The 24,312-nt window shown below is 41.8% G+C and overlaps 1 protein-coding gene across 8 annotated transcripts in view; it reads right to left on the bottom strand.

Annotated features, from left to right (window-relative positions):
* grid2ipb (glutamate receptor, ionotropic, delta 2 (Grid2) interacting protein, b) overlaps nt 1–23,941 on the bottom strand; it is a 41,433-nt gene extending 17,492 nt beyond the window's left edge. For 4 of the 8 annotated variants that reach the window (XM_084341580.1, XM_084341584.1, XM_084341581.1 and 1 more), the window contains exons 1-7: nt 21,505–21,623; nt 20,478–20,731; nt 19,627–19,956; nt 18,540–18,694; nt 7,470–7,748; nt 4,194–4,279; nt 1,694–1,763 (exon numbers count right to left, since the gene is read on the bottom strand). In XM_084341580.1, the coding sequence (XP_084197706.1) occupies nt 1,694–1,763; nt 4,194–4,279; nt 7,470–7,748; nt 18,540–18,694; nt 19,627–19,956; nt 20,478–20,731; nt 21,505–21,589 (1,259 nt within the window). In that variant the 5' untranslated portion in view covers nt 21,590–21,623. Of the gene's footprint in view, nt 1–1,693; nt 1,764–4,193; nt 4,280–7,469; nt 8,236–16,378; nt 16,566–18,539; nt 18,695–19,626; nt 19,957–20,477; nt 20,732–21,504; nt 21,624–23,853 lie in introns of those variants that run through there. The other 4 variants (XM_084341585.1, XM_084341582.1, XM_084341586.1 and 1 more) reach the window with 4 other exon arrangements.
* Between the last annotated feature and the right edge of the window lie 371 nt (nt 23,942–24,312).

The raw sequence follows: 24,312 nt of genomic DNA, 5'->3' as shown, positions 1-24,312 counted from the left end.
GTTCTGTTTACATAAAGGCTTCGTGTACACGTGCATCGACCCATCCACACTGTACAGGGTCTCAGGATGGTGTTGTGTTATGAACATTAAGCCGCTTTAGGCAAACTGTCATATACTGTGGGGCTATACTGTGACTTGACAGCACAGATGTGCATGTCAGAGGTAAATAGGAGAATACAGTGAAATTCAAATTTAAAAGAATAGTTTGGAAATATTCACTTTCTTGCCGAGAGTTAGATAAGAAGACTGATACCACTCATGTCTGTATGCTAATCAGGACGCTACAGCCTGCAGCCAATTAGCTAATAAGACTGTAAACAGGGAACAGCTTACCCTGCTCCATTCCTCTCCAGTGCATAAATCCCTGTAAAACCACAACCTGCCATTTAGAGTTTGTGTAAAGGCTAAACAAACAAGATATGACATGCCAATTAGTGAGCTTTGGAGGTGCTGGTAGATTGATTTTGTTACTGTGATATGAACTAGGCTAGCTGTTTTCACCAGCCACTAGCTGTTTACAGAGACTTGGATGAATAACTTTCTCGTGTCGGTACACTAAATATGAAGCTGAAGCCAGCAGTCAGTAAGCTGGAAACAGGAAACAGCTGGACCCTGCTCCATTCCTTTCCAGCACACACTGGTGGGTGGATATTGTTACTGTTGGACAGAGCAATGCTAGCTGTTTTGGCTAGCTACGAGCTGTTTGCAGAGACTTGAATAAGAAGGCAGCTAGATAGCCTAGCCTAGCACAAAGAGTGGAAGAGACATTGTGCAATGGTGACAAAATCTGTGATGGGGGTTATATGACAGACTGTATCTTTGCCAGACTCAGCTACCTCTGAGAGTCTTATTGTCACAGTGTCTAGCACAAAACCCCCGTAACACCACAACTTGTCGTTTTTACACTTACATGGATGTACTGCACATTAAACAAATGAGATCTATGTGTAGTGACCTTTCAAGGTGCTGGTGGGCGAGCTTTGGACAGAGCCTCGCTAGGCGTTACCAAGTCTTTTTTGCTAAGCTGAGCTAACTGGCTGCTGGGTGTAGCTTCTTATTAAGTGCACAGACATGAGAGTGTTATTGATCTTCGCATCTAACTCTTGGCAAGAAAGTAAGAGGTGTATTTGCCAATACGTTGAATTATTCAGCCTGTTCAAGTACGTACATCTGTCCATGTGTTACATTTTCCCTAAATTAGTTTTATTAGGTTTATAATGTAATTACTTCTACATTAATATCTCCCTTCAAGTCTGTCTCTTTCCTCAGGACCACAAATACTTCAAACAAAATCAAAGGAGTTAGATTTAATAATCTGTGAAGCTACATATTTGGGAAGGATATTTTCAAGGCTGAGACTTTGATTTTCTCCTGTAGTGAGGATGACTGACAGGAGACAGACGCAATGCACATACTGCTTTAAAGCTTAAAAAATTGGCTCAGAAATAGTAAAATAATGATTCAAGAGAAACTACAACAGAACCAAATAAAAGCTGCTCTGTGACAGATTATTGGCCACTGTAAAAGATGTGTTTCACAGTGGCAGCAGATGGCTTCTGCTGGAGGAAGCTAAGCCCTGCGACCTCAACATATACTTTCGAAGTTCAAGAACTTGGACAACAGGCAAAGACAAAAATACTACTACTCCTGCTGTTGCTGCTAATAACAATAATGTAATCCATTGAAGACAAACCTCATGTCCAGTCCATTGAGGAAGAGGATACGGTCGCCTGTTTTCAGTCCGCATTCTTCAGCAGGACTATCTGAGAGGGAGACAATGATGGCAGAAAATCAAACATCAATCACAGATTGAAAATGGATCCTGGCACAAAAATCACCGGCTAACAAGGTGCGCCGAACAGACGGGCACAACAGGGAAGGATGGTGACTAATTTGACGCTGTCAATCTGCGTATGGCATCCAACAAAGCCCATCAACAAACAAGATCTCCGTGATAAATCTCATTACGTAAGGAAACAGCGCTGTCAAAACAATCCCTGGTGGAATCTGTTCTGAATGCACTGTACCCGTCCACCATCGCCTCCTCATCTGTCAACTCACTGCTAAATTCTCCTCACACTAAACGTCATGTCTATTTTTTTTTCAACCCGAACTTTGGATGGAACAAACTCCTTGTGTGTTAACGTAGTGTTTGTGAGTTCAGGCACATTCACAGGCCATGAGACAGACTTGAAATCACAGAGTTTGCAGTTTCCTGGTTAGCAGTAAAGGATCTGTGTACAGATCACGATGAGAGACATGCTAGTATCCACCCCCACTATGTCCATATCAACCTCCATAAGGCCCACTGAGTCAGTCCGCCCTGGCTGCTTCAGCACATGATGGTGGGAGATGGTGGTGGGCGGGAACGGTGCCGTCATCATCAAATACACACACATAGCACACACCACCCTCCTCGCAGACGAACCTGGCAAATTCCCTTAACAGCAACTTCACAGCCTCGCTTGTCTGCTACTTTTATTTGTGAGAGCAATAACAGTTAATTAAAAAAACATTTTAATGGCTGGAATTTAGAAAAAAAAGAAGAAAGTAATTAACATAGTTCACAAAAAGCTCTTAGTGGCAATAAGTGTTTGATTTTCATGCCAATGATCTCTCTGGTAAAAAGCAGCTGGTTGTATTTTATCTACAAAAAAGTCATTTAGCAGTGCAAAGTGAGGGTAAACTCACCCTTCAGATAAAAAAATGAAACAACACAAACATCTGAATTACTGACCTTAGGTGACTAATAAACAGGGCTTTGTAGTTGTTCATTTTGTTTCAGTTCTGATCTATATCTATAAAGAAAGGCTGTTTGAATCAACACCAGATGCTAGAAATGATCTAGAACAATCCAGTGACCTTAAAGGATTCATTTGGCATTTTTGGGAAATAAGTGTATTCGCTTTCTTGTCGAGAGTTAGATGAGAAGACTGATAACTTCTTGTATCTGCCTAGCCAATATAATGCTACAGGCAGTATCCAGCCAGCATAGCATAGCACAGAGACAGGAAACTGGGAAAAAGTCAGCCTGGCTGTTTCCAAAGGTAACAAAATCCGCTTCTAAAGCGCAACATGAATCATATCTAGTTTGATTTATCCATAAACTACAATTTGTGTTTTTTTAATTGATGGCTATGTCAAGAAATATAAATATCTAAAAAACACAAATGGTAATTTTTACACTCAAGATGTAAAACGTATAAAATGTAAAACTTTAGACATCTTATCATGAGTTTAAGGGATGTTTTCAGGGGGATTTTATTACCTTCGAACAGAGTTAGCTTATGCTAAGCTAAGCTAACTGCTAACTGTATCCTCATACGAAATGGACTGATGCAAATGTGGTGTCGATCTTCTCGTCTAACTCTTGGCAAGAAAGTGGAAATGCATATTTTTCGAAATGTTGAACTTCTAAAAAAATATGTTGATATTTCTATGAAGTGGCATCTGATTGAATTTTAGTTTGTAGAAGTATTACAGTGCAAAATTTACCCTTATCAGTGGGTTTCCATTAAATAAACTAACAAAACAGTACATGATAAGAAAATGTATACTTTATTAAGTATGACAAAACTATATGATGTTAATGAAACATCCCCTTATTTGTTTTATATCTCATGTGTCAGAGGCTTGAATTTTTACCTGCTTTTCTAAATCACTAAATCCTACAAAACTATGATGCATCATGACAATTTGATTAGAACCCCAGCATGATCTGATAGTACTGAACATAACATAAATATAACAATATAAACAATATAATATATATAACATATATACAACATAAAAACAAACATAACTCAAAAAGTTATATACTCCCAAAATCAGTTAAACTCAAACAGGATATTGAGGAAGCTGAAACTCCAGATCAGAGTCTGTGTAAAGTCTCTGAATGTAACTGCATAGTGCTGCCTGCCTGCTATAAGTCGCTGTAACTGAACAGTACAGCTTGTTCTGAGTGTTTTCCTGTTAACATTTCATTGGTGAGTCAGACAAATCCACTTCCTGGTACACTCATACTCACACACACAAACACCTCCTGATCACCTTCAACCCCCAGCGGCTGGCACCACAACAGACTCACCCACATAAAACGCATCCGCCCGTCCTCCCTCACCAGCCAACACAGAACACAAAGAGGAGGCATCTATCAGGACCGCACTGTACTGGTTTTTATATAGAAGCAGTACCTGGGATGACGGAGTCGATGCAGACGGGAGCGTGACCCCGCAGAGTGAAGCCGAAGTTCTTCTTCCCCCTGTAGACACGAACGATCCTGATAAAAGGCAGGAAGTGAGATTTACACAGTCATGGAAATAATTCCTGACTTATCTATGAATTACATACTCTATTTGAGCTGAGCTACTTAATTTCCTTTATAAAGCTGAGCCGATTTCTTCTGTTTTTATGTTCCGGAAAATAAATTCATGTCATCATCTCATCTCTCTCAGTTTGAGGGTTTGTTTTATTCTAAAATTTGAAACACTTTCAACAGTTTGTTCACACTTCATGTCGTTCTAAACTGTCCCGTTTCGGCTGATGCATAAAATAACAAAAAGCTAGTTCAGCGTCACTTCAAGCAATGTTAACTTATTTTTCATCCTCAGATGTTGAGCAGAGGTTAGAAAATAAATTCAAAACACTAATTTTCCTCATCAATCCCATAATGACTATTAATGTTGCTGGGTTTGCATGCAATGATTCATTATCATTATCAATTAACATGTCAATTATCTTTTCGATCCATTGATTTAGGGTTGGTACCTAAAACAGGCGACCTTAAGTAGGAAAAGTGTGAGAAATCTTTCAAAATTTCCCAGAGTTGTCTTCAAATTTGTCCAACCAACAGTCCAAAACCCAAAGATTTTCAGTCAAAATGATGTAAAACAGAGAAAAGTGACAAAGTCTCACACCTGAAAAGCTGTAGCAAGTGACTGTTCCATATTTGATTGACTGAAATATTAATCAGGTATCACAACTGTCGTCAATCCACTGAGCAATGAATCCCTTCAGCATCAAGTGTGACGTCACTTAGCGACGCTGATGCTTAACAGCCTCTCTGTGAATGGACTGGAGGCCCAGCTGTCTCTGCTGTTTACAGGGCTGTTGTTGTTGCTTCACTTTTGTTTTCATTTGTCACTTCCTGCTGGTGGGAGTCTGAACAAGTGGAGATATGACGCTCGTCTTTCCTGCTACCCTGACTTTGAGATTTAGACTGACAAACACAAACACAGGATTTTTCTTTTCCGTCTTTAAACAATCCAAATTAGTCCAGCCTCAAACTCCACATCACTCCACTCGTCTTGCTCTGCGTTTTATTCTCCAGCCTCTGGTGTGAAATAAAAATAATTCAGGACAGACTCGATGTAGAAAAAAGCTTTGACATTTTGCTGATGGTGGTGCTTTGCTCTCCTTCACCCCAGTGGGGGAGCACACGTGGATCCTCACGTTACATCAAAATTAAGACACTTGTGCTGTCGATCCACATTGCGTTGCCATGGAAACGACTCAAGGCAACACTGTCCCTCCATGTAAACACAGGGGGAAGACAGGAAAAGATGACGATGGGAGGGAAAACAGACAGATTCGTTGTGTGATAGCCGTGGTTACTGGCTGGTTATGTAAGACGAGCTAAATGCAGAGGGGATTTGGGTGCTGCGTGTGTGTGTGTGTGTGTGTGTGTGTGTGTGTGTGTGTGTGTGTGTGTGTGTGTGTGGAGTGTGTTGGGATGTGCAGCCACTTAAAGAGCCGCAGCATCATCCTCGAGTGTCCATGACTATCGGGCCGCTCAAGGCCTCTGCCGATTCTCATCACTACAGCAGCTGCACTTCTTTTAAATGGTTTCACATTATTTTCACAAGTAAACAATAATAATTTTCAAATAATCGATTAGTTGTTTGGTCTTTAAAATATCAGAAAATTGTGAAAAATGCCTGTATTTATTCCCAAGATGATGTCCTCAATTGTCTTGCTTCTCCCCAACCCAACGATATTCATTTTACTCTCATAGGAGTAAAGAAACCAGAAGATATTCATATTTAGGAAGCTGGAATCAGAGCTTTATCTTTTTTTTCCTCCCAAAAAGACTCAAACTGATCAAAGGTGTTATTGATAACTAAACATCGCATCCCATCTCACCCCTACCATAACATTCACATCACAACACCGCTGTTGTTTGACTCATCCGCACTAGCTAACGTTAACAAAAAACAGCTTACGTTAAAGGGGCACTACGCAGTTCTGGAGAAGAAATTCAAACTTACAATTGTAATATTTACAATACTAATGAGGCAGTAATACAAACTTCAATTATTATTTTTTTTTCCCATAACTGAATGAACAAGCTGTTCTCAGATGAAAATAAGGTCCCCAGAATACTGTTTATTCAGTCATGAAAACAAAGAGAGTTTGTTTATTTAGTTTGTTTAAGCATCAAAAAAATCAGTCCATATAGATCAGACTCAAACTGATTAATTGATCATCAAAATAGTTGGTAATTAATTGAACACTTGACGACTAATCAATGAATTATTGCAGTTCTATTTCATTCCTTAATGAAACCATTGAAACATCTGCTGCTGGCTCATTGTGCAGAATAGACAATGGGTAATCTATAGTGATTGATTTTGAGTATATATATATATATATATATATATATATATATATATATATATGTATCTATCTACAGTTGAGACAGTGTTATGCAACACAACTTCTTCTACTGACTGTGCCACTCACAGTACACCACATGATGTAACCTCTTCAATAAAACACAATCAGCTCCTGTTCTTGTGTCACTGCTGATATGATGTTACGTGACACTTGACATATTCAGCCAGTCGCACGTTTTCACTCCCGTGTCGATGAATCTGGGGGTCTTGGTTTGACGGCCTCAGCGTGTGGGTGTGTGGGAGTGCACTGCCACCCCTGTAATCCTGCACTTCACTGTGGTGTTATTAATGGGACAGTCGTGTAATCAGCGTGTTGGTGCGTGGAGGATGAGCGGTAGAGGTTAAATGGTCAGGGGCTCTACAACATTGGGGGATTAACATGTTGAATAGGTGAGGAGATACAGCTTTTTACTCAGTCTTAAGGAGCTAAAGACTTGATTATTTCGCTAAATGAAAAATGCACCTGAGCAATTCCTAACTTATATTGAAGGGTGAACATACATCTTCTCAAAAACACAGATTTAACGTTCTCTAAGTGCAACTTTGTGATGAGACTGTATGAGCTATATGACAGAAGAATCTGGACATGACAGAAAAGCAGCGAGGATGGGAAAAAGCCACATTTTCCCGCATCCGATACACATTTTTAAAAGATTCTGCCTGTTAATAAAGTAAATCTTTGGCTGCTGCATCATGTGTTGAGATGAACCTGTTGGGAGCCTCGTTTCCAACAGTAAACAACACTTAACACAAAGCCAAAGAGACTCATTATCTGTGAAATTCATGTGTGCTCACCTCTGATTGGGTCCGATAGGGGGATGCGGAGGTATCCCAGAGACGGACTTCCTCGAGCACCTGTCTCTCTCAGCGTCGCCCCTTCCACCAGGTTCTCCATCTCTGGGCACCGAGCTGGCCCGTTTGGACCCGTGGCGGCGATCGGAGTGATCCTCGCTCCGACTGCGCCGGATCCTGCCCTGCGGCTCGCTGATGCTCTTGCTGCGGCAGAGTCGGTTGATCACGTTCTGGGACACGGCCTCGTCGAAGCGCTGCCGGTGCTTCTTGGGAATGAAGATTCTGGTAAACATGGTGGCATGTGAGGAAAATAAAAGGGGGTGATGTTAGTTTTTTATTGTCCAAAGGATTGCCTCAGAAAGAGAAGGAAAGAAGACGGATCTACATCACAGATCCACCTCGATCCATTTTGAGTCCACAACCAAAAACCTTGAATTTCCAGTAAAGTCAAACATCCGGCATGAGCAGAAATTAAAAAAGTGCTGATCAACTTGATCGCTGCTGAAATAATCGTCTCGCTCAATCAACAGGCTCCCTCCTTCAAGACTCAAGATACAAAGAAGCGATAAAGGCTTGTGATGGACAGATGAGGTGGTCTTTCCCTGCTGTCCCCAGAGAGAAGAAAGAAAGAGAAGTTAAATATGAAGCCAGAGAGAAAAGATCTTTCTCTGAGGAGAGAGACTCTTGGCTTCACTCGCTGCTTGCTGGGGTCTCACTGCTGCAGCGTGAGGTACCAGAGCCAGAATACAGCAAGAGAAAAAGGTGTGGGAGTGAGCGAGCATGGGATTTCTCCACTGCCATCTCTCTCTCTCTCTCTCTCTCTCTCTCTCTCTCTACTGTATCTCATTATCACTCTCTCGCTCTCCTACGCTTCCGTCCACGCCTCACCTCTGTGGCACTTCTTTCAGCGTGAGCGCGGAGCAGGAAGCCGTCATCATCTCGGACCTCACCAGTTTTACCATTGTTTAACCCACAACAAATTGATTTTTTCTTGTAGCTTTATGAGGTAAAAGACAAGCATCATTAACCAATTCAAGGGCAGGACTCTGTAGCTGGACAGGTTTTAGCTAAATTAATCACTCCGGTATTTTTCCAACAGCTTCATCACATGATAAAAAAGCTCAGCTGGTGACATTTTACCAACACACTAACAAGGGGAAAAAACATCACACGAGAACCTCGGTACTCTTCTTTTTCTCTTAAAGGGGTAGTACAAGGATTTAGCGTTACACTTTCATAAAGTCAGGAAACTTGTTTGACTGTTATATACAGCTACAGCAATAATATCTCATATTACAGAGGAAAGCATATGTGTACAGTGTCAATGTTAAGGGCCTGTCAGCTGTATGATTTCTCTGTTGGCACTATTTTGTTTGTATTATTCTTATTTTAGTTTATTTATTTCAATCTGTGTGATATTGATATGGAAAACTCTTGTTTTTGTTGAATATTAACATTAAAAAAAAGTCCAAAACGATACAGCAGAGGTCCAGATATGCTGACTTTTAGTCCATGTTATGGATCAAGCACCAAAAATCCAGGAGCCTACAAACCCTGTATTGCAGCTCGATAAAATCTTATATCACACTCTGGCTTTCTTGCCAAGAGTTAGATAAGTGGATTGATACCAGTCTCATGTGTGTGTATAGTAAATATAAATCTACAGAAAGCAGACAGACCTAACATGCGGTTCTGCCTCGTCTTGAAGTCAATGGGTTTTTCGATGAGATGCCTAAAACAAGGTCTGTGGTTAACACAAGCTAAAGAGATTTTCATGTTTTGTTCTATGACACAAATTGCATCAGTACATACCCCACGCTGGAATCATAAAGCATTCATGTATCTTAAAAAAGGTGGTTGCTAACAACTGGCTTAATGAGACTTGTAGATTGATCAACTACATTAGCTTTGTACTTCTGGTGATTGCGGTTACGCTTCATAAATGATAAAAGTGGTGTTCATCAGTGAAGATTAACTAGCTGAACAAAATGTGTAGGTGTGATCATAAATCATAAACCTGTGTTTGCCAAAGAGCTTATTTTCTGCAAAAATCCAAAATCCAATTGAAAAATCCCATAGGCTTTTTATCGAGGGAACCAGGGCGATGCTAACTTCTGTGTTAGCCTACATCCCTGCAGCAGACACTACACAGACTGAGCACAAGGGGAATGGACAGATCCTTCTATAAGCATCGCTAAATCTCTTTGATTAACACAATACATCTTGTTTGTTTAATCTGTGCACAAACCATAAAGTATATTAAAAAAGACCAGCTGTGGTTATGTGCCAGGAAGCAGGGGAGCCAAGCTAGCTGTTTCATCTTGTTTCTAGTCATTGTGCTAAGTTAAGCAAATTGGCTCCTGGCTGTATGCTCATATTTAATGTACAGATATGAGAGTGGTATTAATCTTGTCATCTAACTCTCAGTAGGAAAGTTATTAACATATCCCCCAAAATGTCAAACTATACCTATATCTTCTATACCAACCCCTACTAAACAGACTTAATGTACATTTTGTGGCACAATACACTTGCAAAACGTCAAAGAGAGGAACACGTGAGGACTGTCGGTGCTGTTCCACATGAAGAACTGACTGTTCCTGAACCGCAGCTCAAAACAAAAGGAGTCGTCCTCCACACACAAAGACTCAGCCGACAACAGAAAACCACTTTTAATTCAAGCGATCAAAACTGCTGCCAGGGGACAAGACAACCAGCCACCCACACAAACACTTTCTATAGCTATACTTGTGAGGATGTTCACACTGTAGCCAACTAAACGTAACCCTAGTTTGTTGCCAAGCATCCGTTGTCTTACCACCAGACTACAGAGCAGCTTCTCTTCTCAGGCTGAGACTCCTGAACTCCGCCATAAAAAACTGTTTTATTTTTCTTATGTAGCATCAGGAGTCTACAATTCACATTTAATTCTACAACTAGGTGCTGTCAAACGACAATTAAAGGAGACCTATTTGTCATTCCCTTTCCTTGTGCATGTAAAAGGTCTTGAAAAAGGTTACAGTCAGCACCAACAGAAGCTCCTCTTTCCCACAGAAAACTCTGCTCCTGAAACGCGTTGTCACGTTTGCAGGGTCGCGGGGGCGGCTGGAGCCAATCCCAGCCGACATCGGGCGAGCAGCTGTGGCTCAGGAGGTAGAGCAGTCGCCCACCGAACGGAAGGTCGGTGGTTTGATTCCAGGCTCCTGCCATGCGTGCATATGAATGGTTATCGCTCCTGATGAGAAGGTGGCACCTTGCACGGTAGCCTCTGTCACTAGTGTGTGAATGTGTGTGTGAATGGGTGAATGCTGACTTGTGTTGTAAAGCGTTTTGAGTGGTCACGAAGACTAGAAAGGCACTATATAAGCACAGTCCATTACCATTTACACCCTGGACCAGCCGCCAGTTCATCACAGGATGAGCATAGTACGTCTCATTTAAATTAACCTTGAACTTGAAAAAGGCAACATGATTTGTTCAAGCCAGCTCTAAATGAAATGTGAAAAATGTAGATGAACTGGTTAAACTGAATAAAAAACAAAACAAAATCCCAGCTGATACAACAAGCAGGTCAGAAGTTAATTGTTTGATCCCATATTTATTAAATCACAGTGGCATTAAGCCTCAACTGAGAGCAGAGCTCAAACTCACATTTGCACAAACAAGCGTTTTCAATCCCACCTACACTTGTCTGTTGTGTTCCTACTAGCTGATTCGCCGCTGATCAGATGAATCAGCCACAAGCAGACTGGGTGTAGCGGTGCCTGTGAAAAACAGCACCAGTGGAGTAATTAGCAACAAAGTCGCTGATAGAGACAAGAGAGAGAGAGAGAGAGATAACAGCCAACACTGTACATGTCCACGCGAAGCTAATTAAGCAGCATAAAAACAACTTTGACAGCTAAATAAAGCAATTAGGACACACTCATTGTACAGAAAGAAGGAGAGAGAGGGAGAGAGAGAGAGAAATTTCATAGAAAATGTGAGGCTTGGCTGCTGTTCATTTCATTATCCAGAGTTGTTTGAGCACTTTGTTAAAAAGATGCTCAGGTGAATTAGAGCACCTTCAGCCCTGTGATGTTCCTGCTGTGTTGCATTTAATGAAAACTCATTTACATGTGGAACATAAAGGTCAGCTGCTGTTATAACAGCACTGCGCGCCTGTATGAAGAGCCTGACTGTGAAAAGGACTGCACACCACATATTCACTCTTCAGCACAGTAGTTGTCGAGACAGGCCTATGCAAAAAGAAACGATGAAATACAGCCTGACAGTCTTTTTTAGGCTGATGCAGACATCAATCAAAATAAATGTAACAGCTGATCATTTTTTACTATCAACACATAACGTAAACATTTCTTTAGCCTTTCTGCATTGCGATTTCTTGTAACATATCAGTCAAAACATATACTGATGTGGATAAATCTGTGATGCCTGCTGATAATATCAGCTATGCCACTCTAGATCTGATCTGACCAGGCAGCAAAGTAAGTATCTGTCCTAAAAAAACAAAAAGAAAACACCACTGACTTTGAATGATAGCTTCCCATTTTTTTAAACACACTAATGAGTAAGTAATCTTTTTATGTGATGCACGTAGATGCTGCCAAAAGGTCAGAAATAGTCTCCATAGATGATAGACTGTGGTCCACACAAACTGAGGCCAACTCTTGCTGCTCGTCCGTATTAAGATGCAGATGCTGTAACTGCAGTTGGGCTCAAATCAGCCCACTAGTATTATATACTGCAGGAGATGCAGTACTTCGCAAAATGCTTCTTTACAGAGCGATTGAGTAAATATATTATATAACTCAAAAACATACAGAAAATACAGAGACATTTCCAACTGGGCCCCCCTGTGGTAGTATCAAGAATTACAGTGGTAGACAATAACGTGCTGCTGTCCTCTGTGCAGGAGCTCTCCATTCAGCACCACAACAACACAAACAGAACCGCAGTTATTGACATGAGTTTCTTGCCTCCTGCGTTAATTGTGTATTTTGTCCTGTCTTAACTGCTCACAGCAGGTTCAGTGTGGTGAAAAATAATCAAAACAAACAATTAAATACTCAAAAGTGACACTTACTAACTTAACACATTATGATCAGCTCAGCAAGTTCAGAGAGAGGTTTCCGATGTCCGAGAAAATAACCCTGATGACGTCACGGTGATGACATCATGTTAACCTTGGTTGTATCTCGGCCTCAGATGGGTTGTTTTGTTTTTTGAGACAATTTTTATGAAATGTTTGATGTTTTATTTTGGTGTCAGTTTCACAAAAGTTGACGCGAACTGAGAGGAAACAATGTATAAAAAAGTGCAGAGAGTCAAAGTTTACACCACAAGGATCATGAACTGACTGTAGTGAGTTTAGAGCGCCTGCATGTTTTAATAAAAATACAGATTTTTGGCACCAGTGAGTCATAATAATCATATTGCAAGAGGAAGCAGTACAATAACACATAATTGCAGTTACAAAAGCCTCTTATCTTGAATAATATTACAAACTCAGCACGAAGGAGGCCTTTTTCTGTCATTACAACAATTTGAAGGATGTTAAATTTGCATCAAATTACCAAATATACATATGTTGGCTTTCAGATACCGGTTATCCTTTTAAAAACACACAGAATGTTTTCTAACTGAATTAAAATTAGCTTTAGCATTGAGCTGTCGCCTTTATGAAATGGCGGATGTCTCATTTTTTGGAACAAATCTGTTCAGTAAAAGATATAGGCCACATATTCTTGGCTCTGCTATCACTGTCTCTGCAGAGTGTGATGGGGTTTGAGGTGTACATGTCTCTGAGACGGTGCTGCCTGAGCACAGACTACTGGCTACAATGAGCAGACTCCTGAGATATTTATAAATGTTCTGTAGTGATGTAGGTGTAGCAACCCACACAGTCCCTTACTGTTTGCTATCGATGCTTCCCTGCTATTTGTCATCTATTCTTAACACAGTGCTAATATGTCTCCGTCTGTCACGCAAATACAGTTCATGTCTGTGTGAAGATGTGTGTATGTGTGTGTCGCCACCACTATCAGCATTATGCTCTTAGAAATGCAACTTTGCACCTCAGATTGCACAGACATCTGTTGAAACAGCAACCTCATCAGAAAAAGTTTTCCGCGTCAACTCTCGGAAACTAGATGAGTGCTCTGATTTGACCTCATTTATAAAGAACGGAGATCTATAATTATCTGAAGGAGCTTTGTGGAGGAGGAAGCAAGCAGGGAGGAAGGGATGGATTTCTCAAAAGGGAGGAATGACAAGCAGAAAACCACAAAGGCGAGACCTCATTTCATTTCGACTGTCCAGACACGGCTTGAATGTCAAAAGTCTGAGACTAATGCCACGGCTGGACCCGTATTGAGAGGTGTGAAATAACGGAGAGAATCTATTTGTCCTGCGTCTCTTGCCAAAAAAGGGAAGCACAGTGGTGGGTCCCACATTTAAGGATAAAGCGAGTGGGATTAAAAGATAATTATATGATTCCAAAGCTGTTACGAGCATCACTGGGGTCGCTGGTCTGTGTCCAGGGTCAAAAGTACATGATTAAAAATTGTTTTGGTGAAAAAAGTCAGCACAGTGGATTAATGAGGGATTCTGATTAAACGGTGCAATATGTAGGAACTGGCCCCCTGTCAAACTCATTGTCAAAACAAATAGGGGGCAGCAGATCACCAGAGTAACGGCTAACTGCTGCTAACTGTAGCTGCCGTTTGCTAGTTAGCTTGCGGTCCAGGCTGGGTAATGATACATGGAGAATGCATTCACAACATTTGGTCAATCAGATAAAAAGCCCTGCTTGCTGTCAGCTACCCTCAGATAAACTGGAGTCAATTTGGGGGCGACTGCGAACCTGACTACACTGTATGAGCTTAGTACTGTGTTTTGAAAGTGTCCAAAGTGCCTATGATATGGTTTTTATTTTAACGAGGCTCTGTGGTACCACTGTGTTGGGCTGGAAGCTGGATCTCAGCAGACTCCATTTCTAAACTAACGTTAGCTTCTGCTGCTCTCTGTTAGCGGAGCAGAGAGAGGCACTGAGCAGAGGCACTCGAGAATGTGTATAAAGTCACAAAAATATGATGGACAGTCGCTTAAAAATCTGACCCAAGTCGTTCACAAAGAAATCCACAGTCCAGCAGCGTTAAACAGCTAAAACAAATCGTCCACAGGCTTGTATAGGCAACCGAGAGAGAGTCTCAATTTTTCACATCACGTTACAATCCGCTCACATATGGCCAATAAATATAATTAATGTAATTAATGTTAATTGCTCCAAATTGTTACATATGCCCCTTTAAGCTGCTTATCAACTGCTGACCCAATACACTACATATGTTCTGTTAACAATTTGACACTGAAGTTCAAAAATGAAATATAATTAAACGTGCATCCTTTTAAGATAACAAAGAGAAATCAAAAAAACCCTCTTTGCCTTGCACTGGATGAAAAGTCAGACAATCAATCGCAAACGAATAATTTTGAGGGGGGCATGACTCATGGACCGACTGACAAACTGGCACTGCCATGTCTTAAACCCTGCAACATAAAGCAGTCTAACTCTACCATTAAAGACAAATGGATTATGTTTAAGCTGATGAAAAGAGACAACTTGTTCCCCTCCAAGTTCTGAATGCACCGGCCTTAGTACTGCTTGTGCTCATCACCCACTTTAATGAGAACAATTTACAAAGGCACTTGTGAGCCACTGATGTTTCTCATCTTTGCAGCTCAGCAGTGGTTGCAAACAAGATGCAGCAGCTGCCTCCTAGAGTTACGATTAAACACCATCATTATCAGCACTGCTGAGAGAGAAAGCTTTGTGCACAGCATGCACCGTAGGAATGAAAGAAATCTACATGACCTTAAAGGTGCATTACGTAGTTTTGGGGAAGACATTTTAATCAGAAGAGAAAGATCTTCATTGATTTGATTGATTTTTTATGCTTAAACAGACTAAATAAACAAACTCTCTTTGTTTTCATGACTGAATAAACTGGATAAACAAACTTACCTTAAAAAGACAACACAATTTCATACTGTTTTACTTTGTTTATATGTGGCGGACCCTGCCACCTTTCTAGCTCCAAACAATGTTCAGGGGACCTTATTTTCCTCTGAGAACAGCTTGTTTATTCAGAAAAAATAAATATTTCAATAGTTTGTATTATTAATATTTTAAATATTACAATTTTGAGTTTCTTCTCCAAAACGACATATTGCCCCTTTAATGTTACCCATGCAGCTACTGTCAGACATCATGTGTTACAGAAAAAAGCCAAAATTGTCCTTCTGTTTTCAGATAACATTCACAGACAGATGAAGTTTAAAAGGAATATTTATGTACTCTGTAAGATCAACATTCAGCCCCAAAGCACACAGGGACACGCACACATGAACACACAGGCACACACCCTCAAACACGTGGCAGAGATGACATTTTAAAAGCAGAGCATCAGTCATCCTACTGACAAGGGGACAATAGCACAATAGCGTTTCTTTATGTTGCTTACTGTGTTATAACAAGCAGTCTCCGCCCCAGTGTGGTCGCACCACATTAAACTATACATGAACACACTGTTTGCTGTTTACTTGAATTAATAATTTATAGATTTAAAACTCGAAATTGCCTTGAAGAAAGCTTTGAAAACAGCTCGGGAATAGAGGATTTTGAAGCAAAAAACATCAGATATGAAACATCAACAGCAGCTGTCGCCTCGCACCGTCTCAGTTTGCATTAAAAATTCACTCGCCTCCCACTTCACATACATAATTACACTAATGGCACTTTGTAAAAACAAAAATACATAAATTCCCTCAAACAAAAACCTGCAACCGCATTTTCATAAAATCCTGATGCAAGCAAAATGCAATCGAAAAGAATGGAAAGGTATACTCACCCCAGACAATTCATTGTGTTTAGCTGTCACCCATAGCTCTGAAATGAACTAAAGCGCTAACTTGCACCATGTAAGAGTGACACCTACTGCTTCTGCGCTGCTTCTCTGAGGGGGGGTTAAAAGATATGGTGGGACCTTGGTGCATGCGGGAGGCTGTCTTTACCAAGTGTCAGGGGAAACGGCCACCACAGATATAGAGAGCGAGAGAGAAAGAGAGAGACAGAGAGAGAGAGAAAGGGGGAACAGCGCGAGCTCTGAGCAGAATAATGAGAAGAAAACCTATCAGAGAAAAAACACAACCCCCCCTAAGAGAGCGAGAGAGAGAGAGGGGGAGAGAGAGAGGTGAGAGAGTTGTGAGATGGGTGGGTGGGGGATGAAAAAAAACACACAGAGATGGTGTTATTATTAATTTTGGTGCTGGTGCAAATAGGAGTGTCTTTCATAATACAATCTAGGAGTTCTCAGCCGACGGAGTTTTGAATTATTAATGACCAATATAAGGCAGAGAAAAAATCCAATTCAAGAAAGGGAACCGACCAAACTACCTCAGCGCTGACCTCATACTGCTGGAAACCCTTCTTACGGTGTATTAATACCGCTCAGAGTGGTGTAGTAGTGGAGGGAGCCAGCGTAGTAAGAGAACAAAAGGTTTGATTGGCTCCACTTGTGGAAGAAGTGCAATCTGTGGACAAACTGTCTGGGGACTTTGAGAGAGGCAGGAGTTCTGGTCATTCTGGCACAGAACCACCACACACACAGAACTCGGGCTACCTGAGTGCTTCTTCACGTTCAGTCCTGTGCCGTTCTTCCATTTTGTGGAAACATGCAGCCACACACCTTCAAATAAAACCTGCTGGCTGCAGCTCCAGCTTTTTGTCCTGTCTGTTTTTTTTTTCTGGAAGGGACTGCAGGACACCGAGCAGCATGACCACCAGAGTACTCATCTCAATCTGTTTTTAGCTCATCAGCTGCCAATCCTCATTTACCGCTAAAAACTCTAAGCTCGGGCCACCTCCATGTCAGTTTCACTAACACTGATCGCACTTTAAGCGACTTGGAGCATCAGTGTGGACTTACCCACCAGGTGGTAGATGGGGCCCACCTAAACCCAAAAAATAGCTCTGAAATGGCTGGCAGCAGACGAGACCCCGCTCATATCCATCTGCAGCAGAGCGACCAACAGGGAAAGCCTGTTTACGTGGTCATTATGAATTAAATCCCTGCAGATTATTTTACTTTTCCCTGGGGCTACAATACCAAGAGTGAGAGTAATAACCGATCAACACCGGAAGCTTTGCAACTATCTTTGGATCACAGTCTGTACTAGGAAGGTAACACAAGAGTTTTTGGGAAGTATTTTGACTTTAAAGGTGCAATATGTAAGAATTACCTGTTGAATTCATACTCCAAACAAATAGGGGGCAGCATATCACCAGGGTAACCGCTGACTGCTGCTAACTGTAGCTGCAGTTACCTAGTTAGCAGTCATATTAGCGTACACAAGTATGCCAGCTCTGTGTGCTCAAGCCACCACCCCAGGAGCCTTGGGCCGCTGGGGCTAGCTGGTTAGCATGCTAACTTCAATAGATGACTCTGCAACAAAACACATAGATATCTTTTACTGAACTTAAAACTTGATATTTCCTCCAATTCTGTTGATAATTTCAGCTGATGTTTGAATGTTTTAAATTAAAATCATACATAATGCACTTTTAATAGACAGTTTGACAGCACAGGATGACAGGAAACGTGGGGAGAGACACGATGAGTCTTAGACTGCCCAAGATAATACTTTTTCTGGTCAATGGGTAGCAACTCTCAAGGGGTGGGTTGGTGTATCCAGGCAGGAAACAAGAATGATGCTCTCCAGTACACTATCATGAAACCACTGACGTTTTCTCTGAGACATGCCACCACAAAATCTGAAAAATACTGGAAAGACTGGAAACCTCATTTGAATCTGAAGTAATTTCAAGCATTTCCTCAATGATCACCAGCTATGATGACCCTGTCTGTTGTGTTTTTGGCAGAAAACAATAAGATAAAGTTAAAACAAAAAGAGGATCACGCTCTCTACAGAATGTTCAGTCATCTTCTGACCAGCAGTCTATCCTACACAATGTTTGGCAATGTATTGACACCTGATACGTGCGGCTCTCACCTGATGCTGGCTATGAGCTGTCGATGCTCATCAGTGGTGAGTATGTCGGGCAGGACCGAGGCCAACCACTCGACCCTCTTCTCAGCTGCGTACTGCTTCAGCACGCTGAAGAGTTTCTCTTTCACTTCAGGCTCGTCGCCGAGAATCTGCTCGACCTGATGGAGATTGGATAGAACAGTTAAGAGGCTCGGAGCAGTTTGAGAATGAGTCAGTAAAAAGATTTAAAACAGGGGAAAATGCTGTCACCTCATAGTGCCAGATTGTTTCCATAACAACACTTCTACATCTTTATTTTGAAGCAGAAACATATTACATTACAGATACATATTTATTTATGTATTAATAATTCACGTTTTCCCGTTCATCCAAACAATTTCAACAGTTTTTTTAACACTAGAAACTATTTGTTGGAAATTTCACACATACTTGTAACTTTGTTGAGGATTTAGCAGAGCTACTGAACACCCTGTTATAAGGAAACTCCTTAAGTTCTACTAGAACATTTACAAAGACATTTTTTATTTATATTTTGGTCCCCATGTCACTGAAAACCTGGGTTCAAAATATAAGTATTTCTCTATAAAATCTTTGATATAAGTTTGATCTGATTTAATTGGCGGCAGCATCTCCTTGGCAACACAAGGAGGCAAGCGCGCCTCACTTTTCTCTTATGTTTGACACCTGGATTGTTGCACAGTGTGACTGGGTAACAAACAAGCTGTCAGAAGGATATTTATACCACCTGGGATGATATAATGTAACTAAACAAGCCATCTGAAGGATAGCACCTGGTTACAATGTAGACGACTGAAACCTTTGCCCCAAAGCATGAAATGACATTGTCGCAAGGCTCTTTAATTCAAGCTCATTGTCAGTGTCAAGCACCCTACCACAAATCAGGCTTTATCAGAATCAAATACAGTATTTTTCAACTGCGCTCTGCCCAGTAGGAAGAGCACAAAAAAACATGGTTTGCTCACAGTAAAAAGCTGATTAAGAAAGAACATTTTAAGGGTTTTTAAACTAAACTAACTAAACCGAATCAGATATCGCACTTTACCGACACTCAGCTGTCTATCTATCGTACCTTCCGGTTGAACTCCAGAGCTTTATGTTTACGGTCCAGTCTCGCCACCTCTCCTCCCATCTGACTGTCCTCTATGCTGATGCTGTGTTTCTGCCTTGGGCCGAGGCACAGCACCCCCAAACGGAGCGTCCTCCCCTGGGAGGCCTTGATCAGCGCCGCGGCTGTCTCGTGCTGCCTGACGGGGATGCCGTTGACCTCCATGACGTAATCCCCGGCCCTCAGACCTGCGCGACCGGCTGGAGAGCAAGGCGAGCAGTCCTCCACCAGCAGGGGGCAGTCTCCCACGATGGTGAATCCAAAACGACCATCCGGACCCGGTATGATGTCCATCTGTAAGGCAGGAAATAAATATGAATTTTATTTAACTGAGCCAGAACACACCCCTCAGTCACTCTGGATACATGGTTACTGTACTATGATGAGTAACTCCACAGGCATTAAAGGTCCCATATTGTAGAAAAGTGAAGTTTCCATTTGATTTTTGATTATAAAGCAGGTCTCTGTGATATAATAGCACAGCCATGGTGGCAAAAACACCGGCACCGCTGATGCGGAATAATGTCGGTTGGTGCTTCCTCAGGCCTATGAGAGCTGATCGATCAGAGCAGACTGGGATTTTTGGGAGGGAGGCCTTAAAGAGACAGGCACAAAAAAAGAGCATGAATGAAGGTGCTGCAGCAATGGAAAGTATGATGAAAAATGTGTTTTTTAAACAATAAAGCATGTTTAAACATGTTTAAACATGTTCTAGTAGACACCAAAAATAAAAAAATTAACCTGAAAATGAGCACAATATGGGACCTTTAAACCACGTATGCATTACTGCTGTGATGGATTCAAAGCGGTCAGACCTGCTGTATGCGGGACACCACTCCGATACTGGGAGGGATGTTCTTCTGAGTCTGGGCGATGGCGATGACAGCCTGGGGACCCAGCGTCGACACATTGTGACCCTCGATCTCCAGGACCTGGTCCCCGGCCTGCAACCCCGCCAGGTGGGCGCTGCTGCCCTCCTCCACGGACAGGATGTAACTGGGTCCAGTCCCACCCAGCTGGAAGCCGAACTCATCGGGCCAGCCCTGATTGTTCGACGGCATGCTGAGGACTAAAGGCAGGAGAGGGAAAAGGTGAGGTGAGGTGAGGTGCGAGAAAGAAAGGATAATCCGAGGGTTTCAGAGAGCGGACTGCAGACAAAAATGCAGAGGAAAAAAATGCAGAAAAACACACACTTACCCACGGTGGCCAATATATTCAAGTCTATCGACATTGCAAAAACCCCTTTGGATCAAATAATCCTTTGCATGCCTGAGCTCCGACTCAAGGCACTCGTTCCCTGTCTCTCCTCCTGTGTCTCAGGTTGTACTATTGAGTGCAGCTCTGTAACCCTCCACCCTGAACCATGACACACTCTCTAACCCTGACCTGGTTCACAAACTCAGCAGCAGCAAATCAAATTAAGCCATCGCACAGAATGTGACCTTAATTAGTTTGAGAGACAAAAGTTCCTCCAGCAATTTTTTTTTTTTTTTACACAGTGCACATTCAAGTCTGCCCTGTTGAATGGTAATTATGTAATAAGGTAACAGAGCACACCACTGAGTAAGAGATACAAAATAACCAGATGAGGTAAACTAGCAAATATGGAGGCAGTGAAGGGCCAAATTTTGGACTAGAATATTAAAATGAGATTGAATTATTCGACATGTGGCAGTTTTCAAAAACATCTCTAATATGACAAATACAGAGTTACACATATTGACATGTTAGATTTGGCTAAATATAATCAACCATAAACCCTCTGGCGCAGCTGGCAGCTAATGATGTGCTCCAAAACCACAGCAGGACTCACACAGTGGACGTAGCTGATAAACGACTTACAGAAATCTTTAGCTGGATACCGAGCGCCTCGTTTGCTCTGCCGAAAAGAGTATCGGCCTTTTTTGTTTTGCAAAAACTTCTTCATCTTGACTCTCAGATAGCAGGTGGCCTGCTAGCAGCCTGATGTCCAATCTGTCTTCTCAGATATAATGATAGAAAAAAAGCACTCCCCTGTGATCACCCTACAACCCAAAGTCAAACAGAAAGGGTGACGAACTCAAAACGTCGCCCCATTCTTCCACACTGAAGCCACGGCCGTGTCCTCATGTGCAAAGGGTGAGTGTGCACAAGAAGCGAGCGCAGTCTCTCTGCGAGTGTGTCAAGGAGTTATTCCTGCGTCTCATCCCTGATTCATCCTAGGGCCAGCATGCCTGCACAGTGTTAATCAGAAAACTGGGACGCGTGCACCCGCGCACCTCGCTTCCTTAATAATTCTCTCTCCAAAAAGGGTATTGTGAGGCCTCATTTTTCTATAAATACACCAATGTGTCTTTTTCCTCCTCCTCCTCTCTCGGCTAGGTGGCTCTCCGAGGGACCGCTCCTGGCCCAGAATCACTCTGCGTCGATGCGAGGGAGCCTGATGAGCACTAATTGGAGCGTCTGCTTGCCTGGAATTCTGCGTGTCCGTGTGTGTGAGCACGCTGAAGTGTTCAGTCCATTGAGAAGGAGCAGGGGCAATTTAAGAGTTTAGCCTGTAGGATTAGTAGGATTATGAGCTGAATCTTCTCCTCCACCCCCCCTGTCATTAATACTGAACGAGCACATGCTCCCCTCCTTCAATGGCTGTGTACATTGACTATAGTGGAACCATACTTTGTGCAAGTGTGCATACCATAGGGCATGTTTTATGTAGTGGTAAGTGAGAATGTGTGACAAAACACTGCAGTGTCATGATACAGTCTGTATCAGAGGCTGAATTTAGATCAAAGAGGAAGTCCAGCTGAGAATTGGTGTCATCTATGCATCGTATAGCAAACAGCAAGTATTGCTGTCTGCCAGAGAGCGTTTTGAAATCCCAAATCATTAAAAAACTTTCATATCCATTTGGCTTAAAGGTGCAATATGTAAGAAATGACCACCTGTCGATTGTTATGCGTTTTGGTGATTGCTTTTTTTATAATGTTTACTTCGTGACCCCTGTTTCCAGTCACACCAGGCAGTTTTAACAAAAAGGCAATTACAAACCCAATGCACTCTATCCACCCAGCAACAAATGGGCATGTTAGCAACTAGCTGGTGAACTGAGTGAGACATTTAGCAGCAAAAGACCCAGATACATTTTTCAGGACCAGGTGGAGAACAAAACAGAGCCAGTAGAGTGAACACTACTCACAGAAAAACAACTCCAAATGAAATGAAATGTTGCTCCTTGTCTGCTTGATAATTAAACAGGCTATTGCTCGTTACACATTAGGCTTAACAACCTTTAAAAGGCAAGGTTCAAAGACCCTTAACATCCATCTCCATAACATCTGTGGTACTTTTCTTTAACTTGATAGTGTGGGATGACTTCAACCTTTATCATTCTCATTTAGTTCCTGAAGTTTGGTGATCTCACATAATACACATCTAAACCCAACTAACCCAAACACAGTGAAGGTCAAATCAGCCAGAATAACTGTGCAGGGCCGTCACAAATGAACACCAGTACCAGTCAAAAGCAGTTTGTTATAAGAATAACATTTTCTGAGTTAAGTTTTTAGAAAAGGGAACATTGTTCGCAGTGAATTTTAAAGACACATTTTTGTGTTAAGTCGATAATGAGTGCAGTCTGTAAGTTTAAAAGAGAATTCACTCCAGCTGAAGAGAAAGTGCAGAGGAAGCCTGCAGGTTAGTGGAGTGTAAACTGTCATTAGTGGCAAAGCACCCAATAAGAAACAGGCCGTCCGGTACCAACTGAATAATTAAACACAAATGGCCGTATCTCCAAACAGACCCGGTTCACTTCAATCAAACTCTCCTCTTACACTGCAGTCAAGACGGGTACTCGTGTGTGACATGATGGCAGACTGAAAACTGACACAAATCAAACTGTCTCTGCCTCTTCATACATTTAATAAAACTGTAATAAATCCTTCTTCTGTGAAATAATTTATACATTTGAGCATATATATTATACTTTAGATGTTTTAATATTAAAAAACAAAGGAAGTAAAAGAATTCATCTTTACAACAAGCAAAACTAGCGCTCCATTAGTCATGAATGAGGCGAAAATTATTCAGGAACACTTCTCAACCCTGAACAGTAACTGCAAACACACTCCATTGATAGTGACCGCCCACATGTCTAATGTTCAGTCGGAAACATCTTAAATGATCAACACACCAGCACAGCCACACACTCCGTACCTTTTTAAACAGCATCCACAGATGTGCGTGCAGATCTCCTGAGTAATGCTCCCCTCTCCAGCACTGTGAGTCGTAATATGAGTGTCGGGCCATGTCGGCAACCAGATCCAACAGGTGTCTTGTGATGCCTCGTTGCATTGTGTGGACTGGACGGCAGTGACAGAGAGAAAACAATACTCAGTTACTTAAAGTTAGTTACTTATGCAGGATCTGAGGCCAAACTGTGGAAAACAGTCCAGTGTTTTGAAGCGGTCTGATTTCATGTCGGACTTGGAGGGATTAAAGGATAAATTCACCCAAAAATGAATAAACGAATGAACAAACTGACCTTAAAGGACAACACAAGTTCATACTGTTTTACTTTGTTTATATGTGGCGGACCCTGCCACCTTTCTAGCTTCAAACAGTGTTCTGGGGACCTTAATTTCCTCTGAGAACAGCTTGTTTACTCAGTTATGG

This window comes from Pagrus pagrus (assembly GCF_965226575.1).
Source record: "Pagrus pagrus genome assembly, chromosome: 21".
In the NCBI taxonomy this organism is placed as follows: Eukaryota; Metazoa; Chordata; class Actinopteri; order Spariformes; family Sparidae; genus Pagrus; species Pagrus pagrus.
This window is presented reverse-complemented; position numbering and strand designations above follow the sequence as displayed.